Source organism: Hydra viridissima, unplaced genomic scaffold (genome assembly GCF_058129835.1).
Source record: "Hydra viridissima isolate aposymbiotic clone 2 unplaced genomic scaffold, HvirCarnegie_v1 scaffold_4, whole genome shotgun sequence".
Lineage (NCBI taxonomy): Eukaryota > Metazoa > Cnidaria > Hydrozoa > Anthoathecata > Hydridae > Hydra > Hydra viridissima.
The window spans coordinates 1,590,272-1,606,219 of NW_028324303.1; the positions used below are offsets into that span (position 1 = coordinate 1,590,272).

General features: G+C 30.3%; 4 protein-coding genes across 7 annotated transcripts in view; 3 read left to right on the forward strand and 1 right to left on the reverse strand.

Annotated features, from left to right (window-relative positions):
- Positions 1–15,948, forward strand: part of LOC145182441 (pinin-like) — a 173,635-nt gene that overhangs the window by 115,512 nt on the left and 42,175 nt on the right. The gene's annotated exons all lie outside the window — the stretch shown is intronic.
- The window catches only part of LOC145183454 (damage-control phosphatase 1-like), a 161,432-nt gene that overhangs the window by 115,506 nt on the left and 29,978 nt on the right, over positions 1–15,948 (forward strand). The gene's annotated exons all lie outside the window — the stretch shown is intronic.
- The window catches only part of LOC145182677 (protein YIPF3-like), a 153,228-nt gene that overhangs the window by 115,505 nt on the left and 21,775 nt on the right, over positions 1–15,948 (forward strand). The window lies entirely within an intron of this gene.
- LOC145183351 (uncharacterized) lies at positions 10,849–15,343 on the reverse strand. 3 transcript variants are annotated; one of them, XM_090085816.1, is made up of 6 exons: positions 15,157–15,343; positions 14,734–14,812; positions 13,155–13,238; positions 12,937–13,034; positions 12,696–12,791; positions 10,849–12,049 (listed from the first exon to the last, which is right to left on the reverse strand). In XM_090085816.1, the coding sequence occupies exons 2-6, from the start codon at positions 14,797–14,799 to the stop codon at positions 11,098–11,100; spliced, it is 1,296 nt and encodes a 431-aa protein (XP_089941942.1). In that variant the 5' UTR covers positions 14,800–14,812; positions 15,157–15,343; the 3' UTR covers positions 10,849–11,097. The 3 variants fall into 3 exon arrangements, with proteins under 3 accessions (XP_089941942.1, XP_089941941.1, XP_089941940.1); XM_090085815.1 differs by lacking the exon at positions 15,157–15,343 and adding an exon at positions 14,909–15,107; XM_090085814.1 differs by lacking the exon at positions 15,157–15,343 and having other exon boundaries at positions 14,734–15,107.

Sequence of the window (15,948 nt, forward strand, 5' to 3'; positions counted from 1 at the left end):
CTCTTTTCTCTCTTTCCCAAAGCACTCTTTTTTAAATCTCCAAAAATTTCTCCTATGAATTCTCTAATAAAAATGTTTTATAAAATCTTCTATAAAATCTTCCAAAAAAATCGTTTTCTGTGCCCACCGATGTTTCTTTACTCAAATGTTGTTCTAGCATAAACAATGATTTTATGTTAGTTCACTTAGTGCTTTAGCATGGGCGCCGGCAGGCAGGGGCAAGTGGGGGCAGTTCCCCCCCCCCCCCCCCTGGAAAAGCAAAATAACAAATTTTAATATTCACAAAATTTCTTTTAACTGTTAAAAGATTTTATTTCGATATCTCATCAATTTAACTCATTTATAGTTTACTCACCGTAATGTAAATGACTACAGTTTAAATGAAATATTACTATCAAATGCAATAACTTCCACGATGGCGGAAGCTTTTTTATAAAGGCATATTTTATATTTAAAAAAAAAGATGTTTGAATGAAAGTTTAAAAAGAAGTATAAAAGAAAAACAAAAAAGGAATAAATAGAAAAAAACAATAGATAAAGGAGAAGTATAGAAAACAAAAAGAAGAGAGGAAGAAAAAAAAGGAAAATAAAGGAAATAATAATAATAATAAAAAAAAAGAAATCGAATTACAATAACAAAGTTCTTACGCAAACAAATAAACTTCGAACTAACGAAGAAAGAATTGGATACAGTGATCAAATTTTTTAAATTATTTTTTAATGTGTCAGTTTCATTTACCTTTTTATGCTGTTGTTTTTTTGTTTGCAAAATGTTTTTTGTTTGTATTGTATTTCTTTTTTTTTTTTTCCAAAATTTCTCTCGGCTGCTATGATTATATATATTTAATTTGATTAACTTGCATTAACCTGCTGTATTTTAATTTTTGTTTTGTTTTTTGGAATATGTCTAATTTGTATTTAATAAATCATTTAATGTTTTTTAACTAATCATTATATTATTATATAATTTAGCATTATTAGGTATAACTTAGCATTAGCATTATGAGCGTTTGTCTGGGCTTTGCATGCTGAGCGTGCATCGTGAAAAAATACGCTCCAGAAAATCTGAATTTATGGAACAAATTGTAAATAAGTTTGGTAGTGAAGGCAGACGACTACAATTTACTGAATAACAATGATTTAATTTTTGGTTTTTTTTTTTTACATTTTCTTTAATTTTCTGTTGTCACTGGTCTAATAAAATGACTTGATTAATTGATGTATTTATGTAGTTTTTGAAATATCACTGTTGAATTTTATTTCCCCCCCCCCCCCCCTTGTAAAAAATCCTGCCGGCGCCCATGTGCTTTAGTTTCGACCTCTTCGTCATGGCAAACAGATGGTGTAATTTATAATAATCAAGGCTTGTCCGTTGGTTAAGTGGTTAAAAGACTTCTATGCCTTCGCAGTTCCAATTAACGAGCTACTATCAGTACAGATTCCGGTTTTTTACCAAGTTGCAATTAAGGAAACATAGTAGTTTAAAAGAGCTCTTAAGATAAGATAACGAAGATCGATGTTTAATCTTCCTTCAGGTCTTCAGATTGAATTTTGTTGCTTACTATGTGAATAGAACAGTCTTGTTGAAGAATTTTACTATATTAAAATTAACTGGTCGTTATGGCAGATATTGAAGTTAGGGAATAAGAGTGTAAAGTATCCAGCACTTAAAAACAGCAATAAGATTATACTGCCTCCATTAAGAGTTGTTATGAAGCGAAATTTTTGTGAAGGCAACGGACAAGAAAAAAGCAGCTTTAATGTACCTAGTAGATAAATTTCCATAACCTAATGCTGCAAAAATAAAGAAATTTTTGCCCAAAGATCCATGAGCTTACTAATTATGAGTTTCTTTCTCTGTTATCCATCCAACTGGTACTTGCATGGATATCATTCATGTCACGTAGTATCAGTTTTTTTCTTGGAAACAATAAAATAGCTATTGGAAAATAAACTGGTAAAAAAAAGTTGAAAAAATAAATTTAAAAGCTCATCCAGGCTAAAAACATCTTGGCTGTAGCATATCCTTAAAAATTCATTTTCTACACTTATCTGGGTTTCTTTCAAAATTTTTGGCTTTTAATAATAGATTGCAACTATAGAAAAAGAGATATCACGGTAAATGGAGGCCATCATTGCAGACTACTAACAATTTCTAGAGATATCCATGAATACAAAAAAAAAAGTCAAGAGATCCAGTAGAGACGCAAACTAAAAACAAGAATAATGAAAAGTTACTAAACAAAACAAATTACTAACATAATAGATTTAAGTAAAGTATAAGTTAATACTTTTTATGCGTTTGGAAAACATAAACTCACCGTTTGCATGTTGCTATGTTTAAAGAGACTTACGGTTGCGATTAAGCGAAGTAGAGTCAGTTTAATCGCGTACGCGGAAATTTTTGATTTTCCGAAAGTCGATTAAATTAGTTGCATTTTTTTTTAAATACGTCATTATTTGATTCATAACTTACGATCATATTCTAATTAACGAAATTAATTTAAGATTTAATCTTAATGATATGTATCTTAGGTCAGTTAGGAAACTTCCGTTAAGAATTTGTGTTAAAATTCGTAAATAGCGATATGGGTCTTTTTATAAATGGTATTTTTATATAATTTTATTCGTTTAAAAAATTGCGCTCTACTTACTAGATCAGTTCTCATTTTTAAAAGTTTTTAAAGTCTTTTTTTTTTAAAGCTATTTTCATTAGTATTATTGATTTTACTGAATTTATTTAATGTTAACAATTTAATTTTTATTTCTTGTTATTTGTTATTTTAATCATTATTTACGATTTTTAAACGTAAATATTCGTCAGTTGTAAAATTTAACTCCTTTTTTTTAAAACTAAGTTTCTACTTTTGGTAAGGTCAACGAGGGTTGTCAGGTCAAGGCCAAGTACAAGGTAAGTGAATCTGAGGGTAAGCAAATCACTCTTTCACTTTCAGCATTAGCACCCAGAAGAATGGAAGCAATTCCATGCAGAAGAAAGAGCAGAAAAGCCAAACGAAGTCGTGCAAGATTCCGACAAAAATGTTGAAGTAAAAGAAACTAACCGTGGTGAAAAGAGGAAGCGGAGCTGGAGCCACAGACAAGTGGGAAACTTGACTCCCAGCATAGAGGTTCATTTTTAAAAAAGGCAAAGTTCCAGAAACGACATAAGGGCTAGGTCTTGATCATCAGCAATAAAAAGTATGGATTAGTCAAAAAGATCTTTGAAGAATACACATCAATGTAAGCTTACAACAATTGCCTTCACAACAAGAACAGAGTTGTTGATGCTGAGCTACAAAACCCAGAAAAGGACATTGGTGAACATTGCTTAAGAATGCACTTGGATGAGATGGCTTTAACAACTGGACCTAAAGATGAGGATTAGCAGCCTTCATTGGACAGAGAATTTAAAAGATACTTTGCCTTCTCAAAAAACCTAGACTAAGTTTTAATTTGAAAAAAAGATATCAACTGATAACTTGTCTTTAAAAGTAATCAACATTTTGTCAATAAATGATCATGATCATGATATTCATTTAAACAAAAAAATTTGTTATTGACGGAAACGTGCTTATAACGTGCTTGTGCACCATTTTAAAATTTATTTTTAAAATTGTGTAAGATTTTTCTTAAGATTGACCCTCTGGACTGATGGAGATCAAATGAGAAGCATCTAGCGTTGATTGTTAGTCTTTCCACGTGCATTCTTGTGTACTCCACCCACATCTCTCGAAAGAGAAAGAAAACACTGAGGTCTCGGATTCAGAGGAAGAGACAGACGATGAATGCAGTAAAGGAGCATTTACTGCGCAAAATATCGCTCAGTCTCAGTTCTCTGCAACAGAGAAACATATCAGGACACCAGCCAGAAAACAACTGAGAAGATACGACAAAAACTAAGCCAAGTCAGTCTAATGACAAGTTGTGATTATTGTAAGAAAAAACATGTTCAAACTAGTTTAAAATTTTTTACATTGTCTAAAATTTTAAACATTTTTACGACAATATCAGTAAAAGTAAAGCTGTGCAAATGTATGTGTATAATATTCTTTAACATTACGTTAGTAACGAATGAGTTTCTAAAAAAATCTTCGATAGTAGTTATCATAAGAATCGTTAGTTTCGAAATTTTATGACAATTTAACGGGAGAAGATTGAAATAAATTCAGCGAAGGTTTTAGCGGAAATTTCGAACAAATTAATTATACCTATCTAATTAAAGTTTGTTGACGTTCGAAACATCAATTGTTAATTGGGGTGGCTAAATAAATATAATGGGATCTTGTTTTTTCAATTCATTTTTTGTTATCAATATTTTTGTTGTAGAACTTAAGAACTGATTTTTATTTTCACAAGAAACTATTTTTTAATGTTTCAAGCGACTGAATTTTTTTGTTCAAAACTGTTGATTTCAGCAATATATAGAACAATAGGAATGTAAGAATTTCTTTCTTAAAATATTTAGACAAAACAATGTATAAAACGCGAAGAATGTAAGAACTTCTTTCTTAAAATATTTAAGTAAGCCGAATCAGTTTGCAAGACAAACTAATAACAGCTTAATTGAGAGCCACGTGATAACTAAACTTTGTATGCGTCAGTCAAGCAATTTCTGGCATTTTCTTACATCTCCACGCATTTTCAAACATTAAAAAAAAATTTCTGGCACCTGTTTGATGGGGGGTCATAAAGAGTCTTTTAATAGGAGTGGAAAGTTTTTCAATAGATATTTCTCGGTTGCTGTTAAGTATATTTTTTTACTTCGAGGTGTCAAAATATTTTATATAGGTTTCAGTTTTATTGTGCAGTGCTTGACTCTTCCCAACCGATTTGAAAAAAGTTTTAAACTGTTACCTAAGAAATAAAAGTACGAGCCTAGTTGTGGAAGTTCAATTTTTATTCATTGGATAATTAGTTTCTATCACTGTTGTGGAAAAGTTTGAGCGGGAGTCCCTCTACAGGATATAAGTAATCAATAAGATAACGAAAAGCACGAAGTAAGGAGAATATCGCAGCTGTAGCAGCCGATGAACCGAGTTTGTCTGCTTTAGGACGATTGCAATAATTGGAGCTCGGATGCCAACTCGGAGAACTTTGTGTGAGAATTTGGGCCAATATCCTTACAAAGCCATATTGGTTCAAAAGCTAAAGCCAAAGATTGCGTTTGGAGGTTGCAGATTGGGCCCTTGAGCACTTGAAAGATAAGATTGATTTCAGTTTTAAAAAAATCTTCTCAAACGAGGCGCATTTTTTGTAAATGTATTCATTAACAAATAAAATTGCCGTTGTTAGTGTGAGAACAACCCACAAGTGCTACAGTTTTTGGTAATGCCAAAAGCTGTAATCATCAATCGCAAGCGCTATACATGCGTGTTATTCGAATATCCGATTTCTGTAGTAGGGATGCGTTGAACCTGATTTATTTCCCGAACATCAAATCCGAAATTTTTTTTTTTCATGTTTTTATGATTAAGATAAATTCACACTCTATGTCTAAAGTACCTTATTTCAGTATTTATCAAACTTTATTTTTATAATTTATCATTAACTTTACGGTTTTCAAACCATTAGAAGTATAAAACAATAGTTTCTAAAAGTAAAAATTCTGTGAGAAAATGTTTCAAAATTTGAGTAAATAACCAGTTATTCAATAAAATAGCTTCTTTGTTAAACTATAATATTTCAGAAAATCTTTCAATGTTGACTGCTCTTAGAAATGGTTTTTTTCCTGAGCTCAAGTATTCACTGAGCATTGATTAGTTTTGCTTTCTAGTTCTGTATGTAATCATTGTTTATGTTGAACTTAACAGAAGTTGTCATTTTTATTTGAAATTTACTTGTTTGTGTGTTTAGAATACGTAGCCAAATTTAGACTAAAATAATGCCCAGTTACTACAGAAATAAATCTTTTAAACCTGGCAATCCACATTTTCTTGGCGCCATTTGGAAAGATTTGCTCTAATTTAATCACATTCACTTCTATACACAACAGAGACATGCATTCTTGTCCTCAAGGAAATATTCCGTGGGAATTCAATGGGTAATCTATTAAATTCCATTGAAACCCATGGAGTTCTATGGGGTTTTGTGGGGTTTAAATCATGGGGTTACACACACATTGGGTCGCAATTGTTATCTCATGAATCCCATGAGATTTCAATTGTTTTCCCATGGCTCCCAATGGTGACACACAATGGTTACACCCAATAGTGGCACACAATGGTTGCACCATGTATCCTAATGATTATACCATGGGGTTGTTGGAACCATTGTAGCATATTCTGAGTCATGTAGCAACATGTGTCTAATTAAATGATAAATGATGCACTAAATATGGATCTTTGCATGCATTCTTGAAGCCTTGAGGTTAAATCATTTCGCTGCTGCACCCATTAAATATTGATATCGATCAATGTATAACAAACATCTTTTTATATTATAAAACATATTATAAAAATTATATTATAATATATTATAAAAAAATTTATGTAAGTGTTTATGCAAATAAATTGTACACATCATTTGGCTTAAAAGTATATACAGACAAAATAATTTAAATTGGTACCCATAACCCGTTAAAATTAGCTGCAATTAATTGACGGACTTTTCAAACAGATATAAAACGGAAAAAATCTGCATTGTATGATTTAATGTAAAACTTGAATTATCAATAAAACATGCATCAACCTCCATTTTATTATTAGACAAAAATATAATCATAATTAAAGAATTGTTGCATAAATTTTCAGAAAATTATGCCATAATTGTAAAAATACTATAGTTAAAACGAAATGCCACGACCTTCACAAAATAATTAGGTTTATTTGAGTTTTGATAATGATAAATATTGTTTATGGTGTACTATTGTTTATGATGAACTGCTTTTTGCTGCATATTGTCATAAGCAAATGTAGTATTTATTTTAATAGTGTTTTACACCAGTGACTCTGTATAGACTTTGTTATCTTTTTCCAGTAATGTTTTGTGCATTACTTTATCTTTGGTTGGCTGCTGACTATAATCGAGTGCCCAGTTGATACATATGGTTTGGACACCATAATAAACCCATGGGTTATGGGTTTCTTATGGTGTTCAGATGTCTTTTCCATTTATTTTCCATGGATTATTCACGGAAAAACCATTAGTCATGGTGTTCCATATAATCCACGAACTTTGAATCGTTTGGAACCCAACATTCGTCAACCGATTGCTGGTAGACAACCTCAAACGTAGGACAGAGTGATCGAAAATTGGAATGATCAGGTGCCTAAGTATAAATGGAGGTGTGTTGGACATATGAACGATGTTCCGAACACTAAATATAAACCGTTGTTGTTTTATTTAAAGTTAAAACCGCTCTTAATAAAAGACCTTTTAGCGCTGAGTTTTATTTATATACAAAAATATCAAAGAAGAAATCTATTATAGGAGGTTGGTTTGTAAAATGAGAAATGTGGAGAGTTGGTATGAGTGAAATCAATTCATTTTAATAAAGCTAATCTGCTTTAAAAAAAAAAAAAAGTACCTACTAAGTTTTGTTACACGTAAACGGTTGTTAAGCACATGTTTTGTTACAAATTTACACGTTGTTAAGCACATGTTTTGTTACAAATTTACACGTTGTTAAGCACATGTTTTGTTACAAATTTACACGTTGTTAAGCACATGTTTTGTTGCAAATTTACACGTAAACGGTTGTTAAGCACATGTTTTGTTACAAATTACACGTAAATGGTTGTTAAGCACATGTTTTGTTACAAATTGACACGTAAATGGTTGTTAAGCACATGCCTCGTTGCAAATTTACACGTAAATGGTTGTTAAGCACATGTTTTGTTACAAATTTACACGTAAACGGTTGTTAAGCACATGTTTTGTTACAAATTGACACGTAAATGGTTGTTAAGCACATGTTTTGTTAATGTTTTTTGAATGTTCTTGACGCTTATTCCGGAAATTATTTATTTAATTGCTATTTTTCTTTTGCTAATTCTGGGGGGGGGGGGGGAGCTATCCTTTATAGCTATTATCTGTCACTTTGAGCCTTAACTACTGCTTTTTTGACTCTTTTCTACACATCTTTTCTACATATCTTATCTTTTAGATCTTCACATAATCTCAATAAAGAAACCTTAAATGTGACTGGTCTCATGTAAACCTTTGTATGTGGTGAAAAATGTAATGAATAGCATTTGGTTTGTGAAGAAAACAGAAATCACTTTACAACTTTGAGCGACTGTATTTTTCAACATTTCCAGTATATTTTTTACATGCACATGATAAAACTTTTTTCATAAAAAAGCAAAGATATTACGTAGAGAAATATTGATTTAATTGACTTTTTTTAAATATAGTTCATTTTTTAAGATGTTTTGAAAAAAAGAATCAACAAACAACTTTCATGTGCCAATTTTTTTTTTAAAACCACTTTTATTCCCTCTGTATGTTTGTAATTACACTTGAGGTGTAGTGTACACAGTGACATAAAATCCAGTGTATATAGTACAAACATAGACACAACATTTACCTGCACACATAAAAGTGTTAAATAGGTAGCACCAGCACTTGAACTTTTGTGAGCTTGCTCCTCCTCTCCCCTCCCCCTCCCCCCTCTCCCCAAACAAAAAGTCAAGCGGACCCTTTAAAAGTATGTTGTTTAATCATCAAAAAAAAAAATGTTTACCAGAATATAAAATACCAGAAACATTTCTACAAAAGAAAATTTTAAAAATATTAAGGACTAATTGCCATTCATTCAAATAAAAGTCTTAGCCGTAAAAGAAGTCACGTCACAATTACAATGAGCTTTTCGACCTGGGGGGGAGCTCACTTTATTACTTAAAAACTTTGACATTTACAATTTTTAAGTTTTGGAAAAAGTTTGCATTTTTATTGAACAAAAATATTTAAATAAATTGAAAAATATTTGAAGAATAAACAATTTAATTTTGTATTTTGTTTGTTTTTTCAAATATCCGTGAGAAACAAATAAATCTTTCTTTTTCAAAGGAGTGGCTACAAATGTTCCAAACCACAAATGTCGCAATATATTGAACAAGTAAACCTGTTTTCATACGACTAAGAAACATCATGGGTATTGCAAATAGTTATATTGTTTAATGTATCAGTGTCTTACGCATCTACGTTGCCGTACGTGTTTACGTGGCACGAGTGTCTAGGTATATTACGTGCCATTGATAGTGATGTTATGTTTGCTTTGCTAAGTAAACTGCTTTATGGAATTAAAATACAAATTAAAAAGTGCACTAAATAAACCAAATGACGTAGTTAAGTTAAAAAAACAAAACTGTCAAAGGTTTTCTATATTTGTTTATGGTGTTATCAATTATGTTAGACAAAATAATATATATATCAAATATAGCAAAAAGGAAAAGTAAAATCTGAGGAATGTAATGATCGAAAACCTTTTTCTTTTTTTTTAAAGTTAAAATTCAGAATTTTTATCTTTAATAAATTCAAGTCTCTAGAGCAAGTTTCAGAGGACGGTAGCAAACAGAGGAGACGTTGGCTGTTCAAATTTTTAAATTAAGACTTAGAAAGAAGAGACATTAATGTAAGGTTGTTTTTTTAAACGAAAAAAACTTGAAAATGTGCATGATGATTCACTTTTAGATCAGATAAACTGGGCTTCCGATGTTTAAAGGCCACTACTTACATGTTTATTGATAAAACAGGACCTGTGCAAACTCAAAGATAACCCTATTCTTCAACATCCTGTTCATGGTCAATCGTTTAACAGGTGTTACTAGCACCTGATGTGATACTAGCAGATTATTTAACGTACACATCCATTGATCCTTAACCATATAATTAAGAAGTCTCGCCTTATGATACTAGCAGATTATAATTGTTAGGCTAAAGTTAAGTTACCAACTTGAATATATAAATAATTGAAAGTTACACAAGTTGCTTTCAAATAGTAGTTGGTAAAGTGAGAACGGATGGATTTATAAGAACAATAATAGTTGGTAAAGTGAGAAGGGATGGATTTATAAGAACAATAATTGTACAGCGAGACATTATACCAATCGAAGCAAGACTTGTTAAAACTATTGAAATTAATATAAAAGTTTTTAAGTTTTTTTTTTTTAAAATTCAAAAGTTTTATTCTTATTTATGGTCAACTAACTTTTTAAGTTATTCTATATTTAAGGGCCATTTTTCTTTAGTCAATTACCAATTCAAAAAAAAAGGAATTTTTAATGTTAAAAATTTAATTTATGTAAACTTATGCATTATGTCTGAAATATGTCTAATATTTCTTGTTTCTTTTATCATTTATAAGTTTAAAGTCAAAGTATAGAAAACTGCTAAATAAATGTTTTTTTGGTAAAATTATATTTTTAAAAATCCCTTATACCTCTAAAAAATATATAAATTTAAAAAGATAATTGTTTCGTTTTCCATCCTAGATAGTAATAGATAAAAAAAAAAAAAAAATTCCTAAGTGTCGTATTACTTAAATATGATATAATGAAATTCATTTTTTTACTCATAAGAAAGCGTGCTAAGAGCTGTCTTTATTCTTTGTAAAAAAGAGAAAGAAACATAATGCTCGTTTTTATATAACAAATAAAAGGAAGCGTGAGAGGCTTGAATGACTGCGCAATTGCCCGCAACACATAGCCCTCTACCATTTCTAAAATTTACAAAACCCATCCTGTACGGTATGTAAAACACGTAAGGCACTTAAAGCACGTACGGCACGCAGGAAACGATGTAACATAACTGCCACGTAGGAGACACTTTAACATAACTGCAACGTCATTCGCACACTTGCTAAAGTACCATGTTGAATGGTAAACGAAAATAAAGCAGACACAGTTCTTTTTGTTCAATGTATTTAAAACCCCAAACTTAAGTAAACACTTAAACATGCTGTCTGGTCCGTATATTTACCGGGGGCTTTTGATTTGTATAATTAAAGAAATATTTATAAATAAAAATAGTTGTGAAAGAAATCGTAAAAAAAAAAAAATAGATACCAAAAGCAATATCATAAATAGATTCAAGAGTTCTAATTTAAAGAAATATATTACAGATGAGTAAAAAAAAACTATTTTTAAATCTAAAAATTCATAATGACGTCTTTAGATGTTCATCAACCGCTATTCTGAGTGTGTCGCTATGAACAATTATATACTCATTTAAACTGATCTTTCTTTTAACTGGTGTCCTCTCAGTAGAAGATAATAAAGAGTACGACCGTCTTGACGGAATAGTCTGCTTTGGGGACCTAAACCCTGTAGGTTTTGTATTCTTAACAGGAGTGTTTAGTAGCGATTTGTGACTTGAAGCAAAGACGTTATCAGAACCATCTTCATAAAACGATTGCGACGGTGTCAACGCGTGGTTTGATGAAGTTGGAGTATCACTATATCTGTCTTGTAATTGAGATTCTGACAAAGAAGTGTTTGAGTTAGCCTTGCGATCTCTAAAACGCTTTTTTTTAAAACGTCTTTTACCAGGTGTGGTTGGAGCGCTTTCGCTCGCAGTATTTGTTTCTAAAGTTTTAATTTTTTTATTATTTGAATCGGAAGAGTTGGAGTATAAATATTCGACAGAGCTTTCAAAGCACCCTTTTTCATCATCACTGGGTATTGGTGCAGGAAGAGATGTTAATCTTAGTAATGTTATCTGATTTAACAGTTCTTTATCATCTTCAATTTGTTCAATAACGTCTTCGTCGTTGTCATCACTTTCGTTATCAGCCAAGTGACCGTCGTTGCATATATCATCATCATCAATTATTTTAAGGCATAAAATTTGATCGTTTGTATTATTTTCAGAACTATCGAGAAGCCAATCAGGTTCTTCACCTGAAAATCCGCTGTCGTGTTTAGCTGCTCTTTCGCGTAATAATACTCCATTTAGACGATCTTTGCATTCTGATTCGGCAAGGATCTCTTCGGAAGCATCCTCATCTTTATTGTTATCAAGAAACTCCTCAATTTCCTCTACAGATAAGCTACTTTGTAAAAAAAGATGAAGACCAGGGTGCGAAAGATAGTTTGCATTTTCAACCAGTCTAAGGATAAAGTAAAAATCACTTTCTTTTAAACTTTTGTGAATAGTAAAAATTTAGTTTTAGATGTTTAAAATTTTGAGAAAGTTAAAAAAGTTAAAGTCTAAATTTAAGTTGGGGTTCTAATTTTGCTCGCAAAGGTCGCGGATCTTTAATTTATTGTGGATATTGCGGGTATTTGTTTTCGAGAAGAAATGCTCTTCCGTTAATTGTGAAGTTAGAATTTTACGCGAGTGAAGTACAAATTATTGGTTCGGTATTACGTTAAAAAAACTCTTCGTTTATTATAGGTGAAGAATTTGCTATTATATTGATTTGGGTTGCACAGCTATAAGTTATTAGAAAAATTAAATTACGCAACTAGGCCTAAAAGAAATTTTTTTTTTTTCAACGAGTAGTTGTAATTAATTGTCAGATAAGATGCTGTTTAGACTATTCTGTTATGGCTGCAAGATGGATAAGTATTCCAGCTGCTTGTATTCAAATTCGCTGTCAAAATGTGAAATCAAAACACGTATCTTCTTTAATGTCGATGACTCATCGAGGTTGTCATTCCAAAAAAAATACTTATCTGCCTTGTTCAGCGATTAAATGAGCTTAATTTTTGAAATCCCAACAAAAACAAAAAAAAAAAGCACGAAATTCTCACCCAAATATAAAATCTTTCAGTTGTTTTTGGCGTTGTTTAATGAAATCTTTATTGAATCTGCCAAATAGCCTTTTCCCAGGTAGTCTTGGAGCTTCCCTGAAAGATTTTAAACTGGTTTTAATCTTTTAGTAAATTGTTTTTTTTTGGATAAAGTTTTCAAAACGAACTTTTTTGTCGTAATAAAAAGTGTCTCGAAAATAAAAAGATTCTAAACTTGATTTTAAAAAAGTGCTTCTCTTACGTCCGTGTGTCTTTAATTAATCTGTTACGAAGCCAGACAAAATCAGAGTATCGTCTTCGGACTTTGGAGTACTTTATTGTAAATGCAATGTGGTTGGTCTATAAAATAAGTGTATCTTTAAAAAAACGTTACCAAGGTGACTTGTTTTTTGTAAAATGAAACTAAAAAATGCTGAAAAAAAATACTCAATAAAGTTTTAACGAAAATAGAAAAATTACCCGAAGTTCAATTTCGTAGTCCGTGAACTGCGCCTTGCCGTCATCAATATGAGTTCGTGCATGGCGAACGGATATCTGTATAAACTAAAAAGTATTATTTTGTTAAAAAAAAACATTAAAAATTTTCGGTTTAAAATTGGAAAAATCTTGTTAAAATGGAAAATTAATATACAGACATTTAAAGAATGAACTATACTTAATATGAATGATAAATAATTAACAAACATTTTGATGATAATGATAATAAGACGAATTAAGAATTTTAGCTTTAAATAAACGACAAAATCCCTGTAATTGAAATATGTCAAATAATTAGCAAACATTTTGATAATAATAATAATGATGATGATAACTAAATATAAATGAAAAAAAAAACGAGTTATAATTTAAAAATTGTTTTATAAATAAATTTCCGAAGTTCTTTAAAAGCAAATGAACTTTAAGCTATAGAAGAAGAAAAGGGAGAAGATAAAGAAGTAGAAGAAAAGGGAACTTGAGAAGCCAAAACTTAAGCATTGCAATATGCGAATCATGAATGCTTGTAAACAGTTCAAAAAAATGATTGCTTATAAACGCTTCAAAAAAAAGGGATCAAAAGAAAGCCACCAAACTAAAAGCTGAGGACACATGTTTACAAGTTTTGAAGCATTTTTCGACATGCAAATCTTAAAACAAACGACTAGAGCGAAAAACAGCTTTTTTAATGTCGCGGCAAAAAAAAACTTCGAATAAGAAGAATTAAGAATGTTAGTTTTAAATGAAAGATAAAATCCTTGTAATTGAAATATGTTAAATAATTAGCAAACATTTTTATATAGTCTTATATATTTCAGTTTAAACAAGAGAATTCACGTCTACGGTGCTTGGCAAAAGTTTCAAATTCACGACGACACAAACAATAATATTATTTATTTACTTTGTAATCACTTTCTGATGAATCGTCATAAAAACAAAAGAGTACATCAAGTTTCAAATATACTGTTTAATTTCTTTTTCAAATTCTTTTTCAAAAACGAATGTCAGTGGAGCATTCTTAAACTAAATTGCATCGTATAAGCTACGATTACACATCGTTTTATAATAAGTTATTTTAGATGACTATGTTTATTTTAAATTACAGTCGATAATCTTTTTTTTTTATTATCACTTTTAACTTTTATTGCACGCGCATTTCAGAGTTTTCATTATAGTTGAATATATTATAGTTCACATTAAAATATTGCGTTAATTATCATCTCGCTTTTTTACTTCATTGAAAAAACATTAAATATAAGTTCACGTAATATGAATGAAACCTGAATTTGTTATGATAGCCAAGCCAGATCGGATACACAATATCTCATACTCTAATCCTGGTATGATTAAAATCTATTTATTTGACATACAAAAATTATAAGTTCCGTTATTATAAAAAATATGTTTTTAGCTAAGATAAAAGTAATATTACAAACTGGATTTTTGTAGTGAAAAATAGCAATTAAAGTAATAAGTCAATAATAAATTCGGTACCTTTGTTAAAGATTTAGATTATTAAGTTGTAAGGTGAATTTGACCAGTGAAAGCAAGAAGTACTTAATACCTGGTTTCCTAGGAAACGTCTGATGTCGGGGCGATCTATATCAGATGGGAGCATTTTATCCACCATAGTTAGCGCGAATCTATAAACAAAGGAAGCTGCAAGTTCTAAAGGTTGCACTAAATATCTCTTCGCATTAGATAAATTTTCCGAAAATGTTTTGCCAATCTTTAATTACCACTCGCTAAGTCGACGTTGAATCTGCATGTGAACTAATCGCAAAATATTTTTAAATTTAAGATCATAACAATCTTGTTTATTTAACTAAACGTTTTGAAGAATACTTGTTCTAAAAAAATAACGGTTTTTTTCTTCAAAACAAAACATAGGTTTGAAAAACTAATTTTTCCAAAAACAAACATCTTCTTTATGCTTTCGAGTACCTTTCAGGAAAAAAAGTAATCGCAAACAACACTTGTAACATACATTAACGAATGAAATTATCCTTTGAAAACAATGATTCTTCTAATTCTAAAGGTTCCTAAAGCTAAAATAAGCAAACAATAACAAAGCGAACAACCGGACAAAGTCAGAATGTTTGCTTCCTACATTTGTAATATTTTTGTGTGTGTGTCTAGAACGTTTTGCGCGTTCTAAATAATGCTATCAATAAATATTGCGAAAATAAGTTTTTACGCGTAACAATTCGCAAGAGCTTAAGTGCTTCCGAGTTAATGTAATCTGAAAAATGTCAAAAACTGCGTAAATTAATGCCTGTGTAAGTAAGCCATTTTTTATAAGGAATCGTTTCACCATTAATTTTTATAATCATTTCCAGTTATCTCAACCTAACTGTCAGAAAACTCATTAAAGAAATAAAATAGATAACATCTATAAAGTAAAAGACAATTTGCTCTGTGAAAACAAACGTTTTTAGAAATCTTTTAAATTATCATTTTCAAATTGGGTGTATCTCACCACGTGGTTGTTTTTCGCCATCATTTGCATTTTTAAAAGCGTCATTTAAAGTAGAAATGATAACCTTTTTAATGAATGATAAGTTTATTTTCATTTTCTTAAAATTTTTGGAATTGCAAAACTTGTTTTTAGAACTGAAAAATTTCAAGAACTTGAAGTGCAAAATATTTAATAAAAAAATCTGCAGCCTTTAGAGATATTGATTAGATAAAGTTATTTTAAGATCATTTTGAACTAATTCTGTAGAAAGTTGTCATTTGATTGAAGAAACTGTTTATATTTCAGTGCTGAAAGTAAAAA

What these genes read in the sequence shown, in the direction of transcription:
- LOC145183351 (XM_090085816.1), bottom strand. Translation starts at nt 14,799, where the DNA reads ATGGTGGATAAAATGCTCCCATCTGATATAGATCGCCCCGACATCAGA. An exon ending in ACTACGAAATTGAACTTCGG is followed by an intron (nt 13,035 to 13,154) that starts GTAATTTTTCTA and finishes CTTATTTTATAG; the next exon opens with ACCAACCACATTGCATTTAC. An exon ending in TTAATTAAAGACACACGGAC is followed by an intron (nt 12,792 to 12,936) that starts GTAAGAGAAGCA and finishes AAAATCTTTCAG; the next exon opens with GGAAGCTCCAAGACTACCTG.